The sequence below is a fragment of the Adiantum capillus-veneris genome, chromosome 1 (genome assembly GCF_014529385.1).
Source record: "Adiantum capillus-veneris isolate H3 chromosome 1, ASM1452938v2, whole genome shotgun sequence".
Classification (NCBI taxonomy): domain Eukaryota; kingdom Viridiplantae; phylum Streptophyta; class Polypodiopsida; order Polypodiales; family Pteridaceae; genus Adiantum; species Adiantum capillus-veneris.
This window is the reverse complement of record NC_140931.1, coordinates 148,884,227-148,899,948: the sequence shown is the minus strand read 5'-3', so window position 1 is coordinate 148,899,948 and position 15,722 is coordinate 148,884,227. Positions and strand designations below refer to the sequence as shown.

Below are 15,722 nucleotides of genomic sequence, written 5' to 3'. Positions count from 1 at the left end.
TAAGACTTATTTATTACCTTGAACCCCTGAGAATAAATCACATCATGTGCATAAAAAGCTGCCCACAACAAAGTGGGCTGCTGCTCTTCTGCAACATGACTGGAGTCTTGCAACCGAAACAGGAGTTTTGTAGCCTGCTGTAGTGCCTCTACGCCAACCAATTCATTTGAACACACCATCGAGAGTTGTACAATAAATCTGAAAACAAAAATGGAGCTTTTGAAAAAGGACGGAAGCAAGAGAAAGCGTATAACTAATATATTAAGGTAGCATTGCACCCAGATTTTTGGTCACCCTTTTCTTAAAAAAGGAAACAGTCACCAATTAAAAGCATTTTGTAGTTACACGTTAAGCCACTTACTTCCCTTCTGGACAAACAGAGACGCTGCTTCCTAACTGAAGAGCCCGAATGACCCCATTCTCTTTCAGAGTGATTGCTGTCATTCATCACAAGCGTTAAAACAACAAGAACATGGCTGCCAAAAAACTGATCAGCGACAACTATTCTTACAATGTGGAGGAAAGACGACCATAATTGTACACAAGTCTGGACTTAAGGACTTGTTGGTTATACACACGCCTCGAACGACTTTAGCACTGTCTTCATGGTGTTCAGAATTAGGAAGCCCCCCTCCACTCTCTGAAGCAGTCTCAGATGAAAAGCCCTTGCGCAGTGTTGAACACATTGTGGGCCCCACTACAAGTCTTCCACTAAATATAAGTTGATTTGTTGACATTTGTACCCCTTTGAAGTTGCCAGTTTCCTACAAACAACAGGGAACCTCTGTTATTGCTTGATGTGAAATACCATCCAGTTGGGCCTGAAATGTTTTGCAACCTTATCTTTTAGTAGTGATTTTACGGGCATTTTAAGTGCCTGCATCACAAAAGGTGACAAAGACTCTTTAATCATCAAAGTACTCAAAAGCATTCAAATGTTGTCATTCTAAGTAAAAACTCACATAAAGGGCCCCTTTGACAGCTGCACTACGGCTAAAGGCTTGAGGCAGCTCTCCCTGGCCATACAAGGGATACAAAAAGGCTCCTGTAGAGTTTGGAAACCTTGCAACAAACACTGAACAGCATGACATGATGTTGATTTGTCAGAGATAGTGTACAGCCATTTCAAAGTTCCTACCTTCCCACCGAAGTAAGATAAAGAGCCAGGCTCTCCACACCCTTCCTGGTGCTCATCATAGAGCTACCACCATTCTCAATTGCATCTTGTTTGCCATCGGACAAAGCTATTGCATATAGAATCATTCTGCAAAAGACATACAAAACCAATAAGTATTCTATCAACCAGTCACCCCATTTCTAAAAAAAACCTCCATGCCCGGGATTCGGATGCAAACAAGTGCACTTATGAAGACCGAAAAGGACAAGAATAGGTACTGCTTTTGTACGCTTGAACAGATGACGGAATTTGTCGGCCTTGTAGGAAATCAACAAAAGGAGACTCAAGCTCCTCTTGGCTAATCTGTGATGCATTTGCATTTGGCGAAGTGTGGTCCACTACAAGCTTGAAAAACCGCATCAAGTGGCGTTTCTCAGCATTATTCATTGTCCTATCTTTGAAAACATCAGCACGAGAAGATGGCACAGGCAATAATCCATTAGTACTCCACATGAAACTGGCTTCCAAGCTTTTAAATTCGAGGTAATTACTGGCTCCGCAACTTATAAGCAGGTCTACTAATGATTCTGCACAATATGCTAATTTTGGCCCTGCAAGGTCTATATAAAAACTTCGAGAAGGAGCCAAACTTTCAGCAGAACTATGCAAGAAACTGAAACTATGGTACATTGAAGTGCTCTGATCTACAACCGTAAGCTCGAGTCCTAACTCTTCCATCATTGAAGAGGACAAGTCAGAACCAAATTGGTTAGGGGTAAGCTCTTGCGTATTGGCATTCTCAGACAACAGCGAGTTTCTCATTGAGCTAGAATCATCTTTGGTATTACACGAGTAAGCATGATAATCTCCCTGCGTCAGCTTGTTATCTTCTCCAGCTGTTAAAGACTCTGCACCATCTCTCAAAGCCCCGTCTTGCGTCTCCCCACACAGGTTTTGGGTATCGTGCAGCAAAGTCGCTTCATTCTGAACAACAGTCAAATCTCCTGGGGCTTCAATCCTTGAAGAGCTACAATGATCACGAAGCTCATCACCTTGTGAACCAGACATTGGAAGAGATGCAGGGACCTGCAGGGAGGAAGGAAAGGGAAGCTTGCCGGCAGCATGGCACCAATCTGAGAAATCTTGGAGAGGGAGAGAGGCCCAGTGAGATCCATAGAAATCGCAGGTGTCTAAGTGAAGAACGGAGTGCCCATTGATTGCAGCTGCAGCGGCGACGATGCACTGGGGGAGACCCGTGCCCAGCACGATGAGATCGAAGGAAGAGGGCTCGATCAAGTTCGCCATCGCAAAGAGAGAAAAGCCGGAGTTTTCTTTACCATGATACTCTAGGGGCAAATGGAACAATCACGAGGCCTGCCCATAAAAATATAATTGTTTTGCATAGAAATTTAGTAGCATGTAAAAATCCTCTCTCTCTCTCTCTCTCTCTCTCTCTCTCTCTCTCTCTCTCATACACATGCATTCATGTGTGTGTGCACATACAAATAAGTAAGCATTGGTAGTTGGCACTCTTGCAATGATGTGCCTCGATAGGCTAGTGGAGTTCTAACCCCACGTTTGAGAAAACCCCTACTGATAGGTCATTGAGGACTTTGAGTTGGGGAGCCCAAGAGACAAAGAAGAATCAAGCCTTGCCACAATGAAGGAGCTTTTCATTGAACTTTAAGAACTTGCCATAGATGAGGTTGGGGCAAGTAATCCTTAGGAAAAGGATGCTTGGGCAAAATTCGAGGCTGACTATGATCTCCTAATTTGTTTCGAGGAGACCAAGCTACCAAAGACACAGTGGACGGGCTTCGGTTCAAACTTGTTGAGCCAACGCGAGGTAGAGGATGGAGGCATCATTGGTATGGGGACGGTCGCTTGAGGGGGGCGAGGAGGGTGTGGCTTGGCGAAAGTGTTGATAAGGATCCGAGGAGAAAAAGAAGCAAGGATGCACACAAATAACACCAAATCTCTTCCACAAGCACGCATTCATCTATATATATATATATATATATCCCTTCCAGTCTCCACCATTGCGTAAGAAGACCCTTCACACCCGCAATCTCTCTCTCACGAGTTAGCACATAATAGGGTAAAGGGGCCAATAGAAGGCCGCCTAAGGAAAAAAAATAGTAATTTTGAGGGGAATTTTTCAGAACTTTCCTGATTTGAAATATGAAGAGTACATTGAATTCCTCATGAAAAGGCAGATTAGATGATACTAAGATTGATATTTTTTAGCTTTTGCTTCAATGCTCTATTTGAAAAAGTTCAATTTTGAGGGCTTTTCAGAGCACAGAGACACTCAAACCCCAATAATAGTACACTTTTTAGCAAACTAGTCTTGCTTGGTGGGCATTGCTATAGATTATAACAGGACATACGCAGATTGACAGCAAGTATCTAGCACTAAAGTAGACAAGTACAAATTGCATTGGCAAATTTTAAAAAAGAATTGCATATATGATGATTGGTTACCTCTATAGTTGTCTATAAAATGGTCCAATTTTAGTACTTTCTCTACAACTTTTTGAGCAATCAGACCAAGGCACTGCACTTTCTCGTACGCGTTCTGATAGATTTTGGAGGGCAATTGGTTACTTGCTGAGTTGGTTGTGATTGTTATCGCATCGGCTTTTGTTGTGGAACACGAGCGGATGAGTAGAACCAATTGATAAGCAACAACAATAGCTCATCTTGGGTTGATAAGCATTGGGAAGAAGTAGGTTGTGTCCCATAGAGTTGACTATACAACAAAGGGCTACTAAAGGGGGTAATTGAATCGAGCAAATGGTTGGAGCTTAATTTGTAGTTGTTTGCAGATTGCCATTCATCCTGGTAATAACGGCCATTTAGTCTTTAGACCAGGGACCCATATTACAAGCGTAGTCAATTTTTCCTTGTCTCTTGGAGAGAGAGAGAGAGAGAGAGAGAGAGAGAGAGAGAGAGAGAGAGAGAGAGAGAGTTCCATGTTGTCTTGGTTGTCAATCATGCAAAACATATCTGAGGAAAATGCTAGGATAAAGGATTGTCTTCATGCTAAAGAATGGTTATGTAGAGAAGAACATTGGGTTGCAATATATAAAATGCATTTCCAAACAAGGACATAGTAGATTGATATCAACTACCTAGGAATAAAGTAAACATGTGCAGAGTGCATTGAGTACTGCAATACATAAGTTGAATTGCCCAACTATGAGAAAAGAAGTGTGTATCTAGTTGATATATAGATATGATGATCGAGATTGAGCATGTACTGGTGAGGAAAACATGTAGCAAAACTAAACTTAAGGAAGCATTGGCAAACTCAAAAACTAGATAAAGCATCAATAGACTATAAAAATTAGATTGCACTATCAACCCGATAACGGGTTTTGATCGATTGTCCAAGCTAGAGGATAGTGTTTGTGTCAAGCTACATAAAATCAATAGTTAAACATTTCATCTTGCAATGAAGTGTCATAGAGTGAAAATGCTAATTATATGATGCACGTCATGCAGAAGTGCCATACAAAAGTATAGTAGAGAGTTGGCCCTATGGTCTCTCCAAAAATTATAAGAAACAGAAGTCGTGCCCTACCTGGTAGGCTTTATGTGTTGGACCAGGCAAATGTATAGGCATGGAGAATTGGATGCAGATAACAGGCCTTGCAGTGTTGTTGAGATTGAGCTTGCATCTGACCGCTCCTGCTTGCATCTTTGTGCTCATCATTGCCATGCTTCCAGCAAACCTTTCCTGCTTCTCATTATTTGTGAGCTCCCATCTCTTGCCCTTTGTAATTGTGAGAGTTGTCTCCAAATCTCTCTCTCTCTCTCTCTCTCTCTCTCTCTCTCTCTCTCTCTCTCTCTCTCTCTCTCTCTCTCTCTCTCCCATTTTTTAAAGTGCTTTCCCAGCCTCAATCCCCTCTCGTGTAATGATCATTGCATTCCAAGAGATGCCCAGCTGTAGTTGAAATGTATATCACATATGTAGAAAAATCTTATGCTGCAAGCAACCCCTGCAGATAAGTGCCTCTAGGCTCGTGGGTTTTCTAATTTATCATGCGAGGAGTAGCCACCAATCATGGCTTTTAATGTGTAGCCAGCTACGGCCATGATTAATCATTGGAATGTCTTCAAAGCTGCACCTATTTAGAGAAATGCGGTGGCTTGTTCACCATCGTAGGGACAATCCGTATGTGCAAAAGGAATATCCAACCATTACTTATTTCAGCCCTACTTATATGGTTAAAAGTATAAAGTTTGTTTTTTACTTGAATATCTGTGTGGTTGTCTTGGGAATCTCACGCGATCTTGAAAGTTACGATGTTCAACTTCCTAGATAAAATCATTGTAATCTTGTTCCGCATCAATCAATGAAGAAGAAGTCTTATCTTGTCTTGTCTCTGTCTGTGTGGATGTTCCACTGTCTGTGTGATTTTCTGCTTATGTTTCACCATAGTTAACACTAGCAATCTTGCAGGTTTTTGTTTGCTCAAAGCAGATTAAGAATGAGCTACATACATGAACCAATTGAGAGAAATGTATGTCCGATAGAGAATCAAGAAGGTTAGGCAATGTGTATTTCACGTGTTTTGTAGCTCGAAAGCTGGCAAAAGGGGGAGAGGATGATCGTGGATGGGAGGAGTATAATTGTCCATTTGATCAGCCTGACCCATTTGAGTATAACAGGCAGGACGGAGAACAAACACCAATAGATGAGGAGGCTGAAGAAGATTCGCGGGTAGACATGGAGGAGGAACTATTTTCAAGAGAACAGAGGGCCAAGCATCGTGCTCTTTTTGCCCCAATTGCTAGAGAAGCGGCACTTACAGCAAGAAGGAAGTTGGTGTTTAATCCAACAACTTTAGGGAACCGACTTGTACCGAGGAGGATGGCCGTGGCACCAAGCCAAATCTCAAATATGAAGGTGAAACTTGGGACATTCAAGGGGGAAAAGAATGAAGACCCTGATTGTCATATTCCTCAGTTACAAACAAAATGGGCGGCCAACAGATACGACCTTCTGTATGGGGATTCAGAGAAATTGCAGCAGTTACAAGCAAACTTGGAAAGGAAGGCCATGCAGTGGGTTGGCGGGTTTCTAGCAAATACTTTTACAACTTTTAATTCACTAAAGGTTGCATTTTTTGGGACGATTCCAAAGAGAGAAGATGCCAAATGAATTGTTGAGGAAGATCAGAACAATAAAGCATAAGAAGCTAAAAGTGGAGGATTATGCACAAAAATTTAAAGCAATTATGAATAGGTTGGAAGTGGATGAATGACCAACTAATGAGTGTTAGGAAATTGAGTAGAGTACTTAAGGGAGAGAAATAATTTTCACACACAAGAGATTATAGAGTAGAGAGAGAGAGAGAGAGAGAGAGAGAGAGAGAGAGAGAGAGCACACACGATATACGTGGTTCACCCAATTTGGGCTACATCCACGGGAAAGCAAACACTCAATGGCTTTAGTACTTCAAAACAAGAAGTAGATTACAAAGGGATTATACCCTTTTCGATCAACTCCTGCCTTGCTTCACTCTCACCACCTCACATCAAGTTCACAATGCACCACAATGCTTCACCATGTTGGATTCAGGCCAATTGGCCGGATATCCCACTTACTACTAACCCATCTACTAACTTAACCATTATACACTTATTCTTTAATACAATAGAATAAGGAGTTGCAACAGGATAACGTTGCTGTGCGCTCCACCCAAAGCAGGTCTCTCTCTCTCTCTCTCTCTCTCTCTCTCTCTCTCTCTCTCTCTCTCTCTCTCTCTCTCTCTCTCTCTCTCTCTCTCTCTCTCTCTCTCTCTCTCTCTCGCACTTGCACACGCTTCCCGCGGCACCTTCGACTGGTATCAGAGCAGGGTTTGTGCTTGCCGTTTTCACATCCGCGTGTACGCACTTTCAAAAAGTGCAAACAAGTTTTCGATTTCGGCATGGGCAAATTCAGCGTTCCGAGAGCGTTTCTAGCAGGTGTCTTGGGGTTTTACGCCCCTTTCGAAGCTGTTCGTGTAGTCGAAAGCTTCATACGAGCTACGCTTCATGTATTTTTCAAGTCCACTTTAGCTACAACTACAGCTACAGGTGTACAGGACACAGGTGCACGTTGTTCAGAGACTATTTTGGGATGGTATAAAGCCGTTTTATGGCTATTATGTGTTATTGACACGGTGTTTATGGGCTGATTAGGAGCACTTTTTGGCATCGACTGTTAACCCTAATGGCTCACGGGCACCCTATCACCTACGACGGACGTTCTAACCTACGGTGGACATTGTATTATTTATTTGGTACAGTCAGGTACCGTGCTTGTCGGTCCAATAGAAAAAGGGTAAGAGTGATCGCCGATGAGAGGCGCACTCTAACTGGAACATTCAAGGGATTAGTTGGCTAAGCATGGGCGCCCAAGTGTGAATGGGGCGAGCACATATAAAAGTCAACTAAACCTAAAATTCACTCATTCTCTCATTTGTGCCGGATAGTTCTTGAATTTAACTAAGAACTGCCGAATCACTTAACCTCTCACTTTTCTTTCCTTGTGTGCCAAAATCTGTTCAGGAACGAGTACCTCCTCGCTCTCTTCGGGTTGCTCACCTGGCTCCCCATTAACTGGCACCTCACCTTTAAAAGGTTTCAAGAGACTCACATGGAATGCATTGTGAATCTTCCAAGTATCTGGTAGCTTGAGTCGAAAGGAGACGTCATTTATCTTTTCTTTGATCTGGAAAGGGCCATAATACCTGTCACAAACTGGTGACGTCGCACGTGGCTGCCCAGTACACATACACACACCCTCTCTTTAGCATGGGAACAGTCCCGGAATGAAGACGTGGCATTGCCGTACTGCCCCCGCATTTCACGCTGAAGATCACAGGTTGCTGACGTGGCACGATGTACGGACGCCCGCTTTTTGCAATGCTTTTTAGGGAAGATTGCTGGCAGATTTTTACGGCAGCTGCTATGCAAGGAGAAAGAGAGAGAGCATTTATTTTTAATTGCTTTATTCCAAGGCTTGAGAAGAAAACAAAGGCTTTATTTTGAGAATGCTTTTGGGACAGCTTTTGGGGCTCTGCTTTTGGCATCCCTTGTAACTCTTTATAAGGGTAGTTGGCCTCTCACTTCCCAGAGCATCTGGACGCAGAGACTGAGAGTAATTACTCCATACACTTTGTGCTACACATTAATACAAAAAGAAATACTGAAAGGGACGCCAGTCTTTGGGGCCAAAATCTCTAGGCACGGAACTCCGCCGCGCCGTGTCGAATCAATTGTGAACTGTGAACTGTTCTGAAGTGAATTCTTGTCGTGTCACGTAGAATCTTGACTTGGAGTGTCCAAGTCTATTACAGTGGTTTCAGAGCTCAGCCGATTTCTCTTCTATCGGGAAATCTGATCCTTTTTACATGGCACTTATGGGTTCAAGCAAGGATCAATCGACTTCCTCTGCATCCAGAGATGCGGGAAGAGATCACGAAGAAGATTCACGCGAGGAGTACGGCCCAACTCGGCCTACTCAGGCGGAGCTTGAAGAGATGGAGTGTCGACGATGCAACAAAGATGATGCTAAATTTTGCGAAGGACCCGAAATTTGCAATATTTATGACCCAGACCTCCTTCGATGAGGTGCACTCACAGTGGCGGCAAACCACAGAACCACCCCTCATACCAGCACTCAAGAAACCTCCTACTCCAAGGATGTTTACAGAGCAAGAATTAGAAGAGGTGGTTGATACACGAATTTCTCAGCTTTTTGACGCGTAGAACAAAGCCCAAAAGCAAGACAAAAAGCAGAAGAAAGGCAATGACTTCCCGGGTTATTTGGGTCGTCAGTCTACATTTGCATCGGCAAGAAAGCAGAAGAAGCATGTGCGATTTGAAGGAGTACCCAGTTCTTCTTCTTCTTCTTTTGACAGTTCTTCTAGCTCCTCTGACTTGAGCAAAGAAGACTGAAAAGGGAAAAAGCAAAGCAAAAAGCAAAGCTTCGAAAAGGGCAAGAAAAAGGCAAAGAAGTCTAAATCTCGCCCAGTTGTTAACAGCTAGGACTCGTCTTCGGATAGTTCGGACTCTGATGACAGCAACTTTTATGCAAAGAAGAAGAATTTTTATAAAGCCAACCAATATGACTTTCTGGAGGATAAAAGCAAGAAAGTCCGGGAGTTTAAGGAAGGTGGACAATCAATTAAATTTGACACGTTTTCTGGATATAAAGATGCTTCGAAGGCTTTGGCTTTCATACAGCAGTTTGACATAGCTTTCTTTGGAGGGCGTTACTCAGAGCACTCCAAGATTCGAAGGGCTACCTCTTACTTCAAGGGAAATGCTCGAACTTGGTGGTCCACGCTTCTATTGAACAAGACAGCACCAGTTAAATGATTGAAATTTATTAAAAAAATTATTTCTTCTTGGCTGACTCGAGCGTATGAAGGCGACATACGAACTACTTGGAACCATGTTCGGATGACCAAGAAGGATACATTGGACGCATATTGCGAGAGATTCTAGAGCTCTCTTCTACCAGCCTCTTCATTTAAGAAGATCTCGTTGAAAGAACAGATTGAGCGGTTTACCTTGGGACTTCCTATGGAGATCTGAGATCACTACTTAGAGCAAAAGTCAGATTCCATTCAGGAACTGATGAGTCATGCGAAACGGGGTTTTGCCATTCATTCAGGCAGTTTGACCTACCCCACATATGAAATCATGACGCAAAGGACCGAACAGACTTCGAACAATGAAAGTAGAAAGAGAAAGAGCAACCCAAAAAAGAAAGAAAAGGATGCACGACCCAAGCTCACTCTTCGAGAGAGAGCTCTTTACATCAAAGAGAGGAAGTGCTTTGGATGCAGGGAAACGGGGCACATCTCCGCAAAGTGCCCTAAAAAGGCACCGAAAGAACAGAACGACAAAGATGAAGAAAGGCCTGAGAGTTTAAAAGCAGTTGAGGAACGTGGACGAAAAGGCAAGATGAAAGCAAGACTGGTTCCAGATTGCATGGACATTGACCCAAGCACGATTGACGAGAATACAGAACTTTGCCGAGCTTGGGGCAAAGTGAAAGACCCGAGAGCGTTTCTAGCAGGTGTCTTGGGGTTTTACCCCCCTTTCGAAGCTGTTCGTGTAGTCGAAAGCTTCATCCGAGCTACGCTTAATGTATTTTTCAAGTCCACTTTAGCTACAACTACAGCTACAGGTGTACAGGACACAGGTGCACGTTGTTCAGAGACTATTTTGGGATGGTATAAAGCCGTTTTATGGCTATTATGTGTTATTGACACGGTGTTTATGGGCTGATTAGGAGCACTTTTTGGCATCGACTGTTAACCCTAATGGCTCACGGACACCCTATCACCTACGACGGACGTTCTAACCTACGGTGGACATTGTATTATTTATTTGGTAGAGTCAGGTACCGTGCTTGTCGGTCCAATAGAAAAAGGGTAAGAGTGATCGCCGATGAGAGGCGCACTCTAACTGGAACATTCAAGGGATTAGTTGGCTAAGCATGGGCGCCCAAGTGTGAATGGGGCGAGCGCATATAAAAGTCAACTAAACCTAAAATTCACTCATTCTCTCATTTGTGCAATTGAAGAGTGCTCTTGCTCCATCTCCTTCTTCTTCTTCTTCTTCTTCATCTCTTTGTGTGTGTGAGAGAGAGAGAGTGAGAGAGGGAGAAGAGGGAGTGTGTGGGCGATCGAGCATTATGAAGGCACAGCGGCGGCGAAGCGGCGGCTCCTTCTTCTTCGCGGCGAGGAATCCTCCACGAAGCAAGCGTAGAGCGGTGAGTGACACACCATCGCCTTCTTTGAGCTTACTAGTTTAGGCTTGTTGTGTGCTTGGAGCCATTTGTGGCTCGCACACGGTGTATCGGCAAGTTCCTTGCATTGACACGTGCGACATACGCGCACATTTTTGGCGCCATTGTCGGGGAATGCCATACACCAAGCTCGAGTAGCACTCTGTGCTTCTCCGTGGTGCAATTTCGATTGTAGGAAAGGTAAGGAAGGAGTGTGTGTGTGTGTTGAGAAGAGGGATTTGGTGTTATACTGTGTGTTTTTTTTATTAATGGAGTTTTCAAATGTTCTATGTTTATTCTCTGTGTATTAAGGTAGTTAGTTTTCTTTGTTAATAGAGATTTCAAAGGTTCTGTGTTTATTCTCTGTGTATTAAGGTAGTTAGTTTTCTGTGTACAGTAAGTAGGAAGTAGATTAGTGAGAGTTAATAGAGTGTGTTAGTGTGTAAGAGTAGGTGTATTAGTTAGAAGTAGGTAGAGAGAGTGTGTGTGTGCTCTCGCGCAGGCCGCCGCGGCCTTATCCTTCAAAAAAAATAAAATAAATAAAATAAATTAAAGGTAGAACCGGGATCGGGAATATCTCCCAGACCCAAGCCCACACCCAAACCCAAGCTCACGCTCATCAGGCTTAGGCCTCAGTCGCCTTTAAAAAAAACGAATTTTAGCTTCACATGTAGCTAAAAATTGATTTTTGAGGACCAACGGAACGTCAGATGCCCGAAAATTGTGCTGTAAAGCACACAGTGACCCTTTAAGTGATACGCTCGTTTCGAGCTATCACACACTTCAATCAAAAAAATCAAACATTAAACAACATTCAAAAAACATAAAAAACAAGAAAAAATCAAGTAGAAAACGGGGTGCAAAACACCCACAAAACAAAGCAAGTAACCTTTGACGGTACTTGCCGACACTTATAGGGCACCCAAAGCACATGTATCTACGCTCTGGTCGTGTGCTAGAGTCCGAACAACTAGCTAGTGCTTCGATTTACGGGGGTACTCACTATCCTTCCACGCTAGGGTCTACGCCCTCGGCGAGGACCCAAGGTAGTGCAACCCAAGACCCAAATATAGCGGCTAGCAACTCTTCCTCTGACTACGATATTATGGAAGAGCATCTTACACAAAGCCCCGGGGGAACAAATGAAACCGTACCTAGCTAAGCCCAACAACCTGGAACAGGTGTTTTTAGTCGTTTGATGGAAACTTTTAGTAGAGCTACGCGCTCTGAACCTACGGCTAGTGAAGTAAACGAAGGGGGTGGGGAAGTAGAATCACCATTCACATTTCCTGTAGACCCCACACTCCCTCAGAGTGTCCACGTGGACATTCTACCTACCTCATTTAATGAGGGCCCTACTGATCTACCACCTTCCAAAGTCGCCTCTAAGGTAGCGGTGACTAAAAGTCAAAACAAGGGAAGCAACATTGCATCCACTTCACGGCAACCCTCTAGTACACCAAGTTTGGACGGGATATTTCTCAATGAAAATTGGGAATATGACCTACACACGGAGACTTTGACCGACCTATACATGGGCTACACATACCATGTGGGTTGGTTAGAAGTTGTACAATCCACATCTAGTGCCATTAGTCTAGAGGAACAACAACACATGATCTGCAATGTCATCCATAGGATTATCCAGTCCGAGAGGCAAAATCGAGGAATAAACATACCTTCGACGGGTCCTATGGGATTTTTAGACACGGGCAAAGGGAAACAACCCACTCTATCACAAATGGAGACTCCCCCAGTGAGTCCCATCGATCCCCCATATGTTGTTTCGCCAGGGGTCTCAATGCAATCTGAGCCCACAAGTGATAGCTTTACTTTTCCAAGTCTAGCTCATCTTTCCCTTGATGACACCACGGCTACCATGCCTACCCCGATGATGGGCATGCCGAGAAACACACCATGGACCTCGTTTGTTAGTAAAGCACCGCTACATGGTAGCTCAATGCCTGCAATAGTACCTACAAGTGCGAACCAATCGTATACACCTATGGGTCCACGTACTCATGTAGTCCCTACCCCTCCCATTGTTTCAACTACCTATGCTCCACAACCACAATACACAAGTTCTTATTTTCATGGGACTATACCGGCTAGCATTAGCATGTCACATCCGACGTCTGCTGTGTCTAGGGCCACTCATATGAACTATGGACCACCACATGGCACAACAATGTACCCAACGTGGAACCCAAGGGCTTCCTATGCGCCAAGCCCAATGCCAATACCTACTCCACATGTAGTCTCTGGAGCACCTTCACCCACGGTACCTGCTCACTTAGGTGACTTGGCAACATTTGCTCAAGCTATTGGTCGATCTATTGCTTAGAATATGCGTAACACGCCTGATAGAGAGCCTAGAAGTAAGGCAGTACAAATAGCCAAGCTCACACAAAAATTTAGTGGAGACGGGGATGTGAGAAATCATATCGAAGTGTTTGAACAAATATGCGATTCTCTAGGAGAACACAATGACCTACATAAGAGCAATGCTTTATGCCTAACTTTAAGTGGAAAGGCTGGAGATTGGTATAGAACCCTAAGGGTGGAAGAAAATACGATTTACCCTACTCTTAGGAGACTGTTCTTAAAGGAATACATACGAGAGGGAGTGCTTTGGGGTGTAGCCTCTCAGCTTCAGAAAGCCCAACGAGAGGAAGGAGAGTCGGTGAGAGACTTTATAAGTCGCTTGAAGCATTTGAATTCTCATTGTAATCCAAATGAGCGCTTCAACAATAACCAATTGCTTGATAGATTCATTAGGGGATTACGACATGAGGATATCTACAATGGCCTAGTCATTAGAGGTATCACCACTTGGGAAGCAGTCACCACCAATGCGATCCAATTGGAGGATAATTTAATGATTCAAGGAGAAAGAGTGTCTGTTGAGCCTAAATCTATTAGCTCGCAAGCATCGGGGCATGAGCTAATGACCCTAAAGCCTATTGCTAAGGAGCCAAAGATATATGAGATGACTTTAGCAGATCTCACGAAGGCCACTCAAGAGAGTCTTAGAGACAATCGTGCTCCGCAAAACAATCATATGTATCCAAGAAGGGAGCAACAATGGTGCTCAGTATGCTATGGACCTCATAGTACCAGTGAATGCCCTACTTTTAGAGTAAAATTCAATGGGAACTGCAATGCTTGTGGGAGGTATGGTCATCAAGCTAAGGATTGCATAGTATTTAAGCGCGCGATGGCGAATAGACAAACCTTAGCATGGATAGACACACCTCAAGTGCATGCATTAATGCCGGCCCCACCTCTTGAACAAACATCACAACACATGGTCCCTAGGGCCCAAAATGTTGTTCAAACAACACCCTTACCACCTCCAATGCTAGGACCGCAACCACCACATCCAAGAATCACTTCTGTGAATCAAGTGGGTTGTGAGTCATCTATTTCTTGTTGGAAGGCTCTGAGGAAGATATAGATCCTAATATCGCCTATGGGATCGATGTGCTTGAAGAAAGTCCACAATACTACATGGAGGACTATTGGGGACAAGTCAAACCTGTATATCAAGTAGCTGCTCTTGCGGCAAGAGGCCAAAATATCAATTACACCGCTAAGAGACCACCTCTTCAATGCTATGAGTGCGGAGGTCCACATCGTGTAGCTGAATGTCCTATTAGGCTACAAAAGAACGCCACGCTAATGCAAACCAATCAAAAGAGCACGTCTACAATGCCGATACTCATGTGTAATCGATGTGGCATAGATCATTTGATTGCCCAATGTCCAAATAATCCAAATGCACCGAAGATCACGCTATTAAACTTGATTGAAGTTACCGAGGAGCCATCACCAAATACACCCGTGGTACCAGTAAACGTACTCAGACGATCGATGCTCCAAAAACAAAATTATATTCTTGAGGAAAGAGACACGGCATCAATTGACCAATCTCAGAAAAAGAAGAAAACACGAAGAAAGAGATTGCACAAAGCAACGAAGTCAGACCCCGGTTCAAAGACCAACATAGGGACTGGTGATGACCCCGTATATATGAACGACACTGAAGAAGATTCTAATTCAGGTGAAACCATGGAGACCAAAACGACCACTAACATAGAAACCACCAAGGAAGATCTTCATGAGCCACAATGGCCAGGATCCAAAAAGAAGATAGGAACTTACCCAAACCCTACAGAGGAGATTGAGCGAGTCAAGCAATTGAGGAGTTTGGTAGAAGATATCCAAAGGGATCTAGAACCAACACCTAGGAAGATCCAGATTACAGACACCGTGTTCCCTACGCAACAACAACTCACCAAGTCCATAGACCCTTGGACATACCTAGTGTCATCCAAGAATAAAGTGACTTAAAGTCATGGGAAAGTGGGCGTACTCACTTCTTGATGGAAAGAATGTTTACAGAGGGACTACCTGATCCTATCGAAGAAATGGAGATCCCATCTTCCCCACGTCAAGGGACTGAAGTCCAAAAGGTGCCGTTAAACATTGCAAAATTGATGGATTTCATGTCTTCAGAAGTTAGAACCACCATCATGTCCAAACTATATAAAGACCCTGAGCTAGTCTCAACTCTCCGAGCCTTCCTCAATGGAGAATTGAAGTTTGGGCTACCGCAATTTGCACAGATGGATGGAGCTGGGGAGATGCCAATAGAGGAGGAATACATAGATCCACAACCCAACCTAGATGAGAACCTTGTTATAGAAATACATGTTAACAAGTTGGGTGATGAATCCAATGCGACTATACCAATCACTACTAAGGGATTAACTGTGAACCGAATCCTTGATGGTGGCGCTGTGGTTA

General features: G+C 43.7%; 1 protein-coding gene across 2 annotated transcripts in view; it reads right to left on the bottom strand.

Moving 5' to 3' along the window:
- Nucleotides 1–2,486, bottom strand: part of REP (Rab escort protein) — a 60,194-nt gene extending 57,708 nt beyond the window's left edge. The window contains exons 1-7 of one of the 2 annotated variants that reach the window (XM_086521703.1): nucleotides 1,407–2,486; nucleotides 1,139–1,264; nucleotides 963–1,062; nucleotides 839–877; nucleotides 512–764; nucleotides 362–437; nucleotides 18–198 (exon numbers count right to left, since the gene is read on the bottom strand). In XM_086521703.1, the coding sequence (XP_086377829.1) occupies nucleotides 18–198; nucleotides 362–437; nucleotides 512–764; nucleotides 839–877; nucleotides 963–1,062; nucleotides 1,139–1,264; nucleotides 1,407–2,422 (1,791 nt within the window). In that variant the 5' untranslated portion in view covers nucleotides 2,423–2,486. The remainder of the gene's footprint in view (nucleotides 1–17; nucleotides 199–361; nucleotides 438–511; nucleotides 765–838; nucleotides 878–962; nucleotides 1,063–1,138; nucleotides 1,265–1,406) is intronic. The other variant, XM_086521695.1, reaches the window with a different exon arrangement.
- Nucleotides 2,487–15,722: the final 13,236 nt, after the last annotated feature.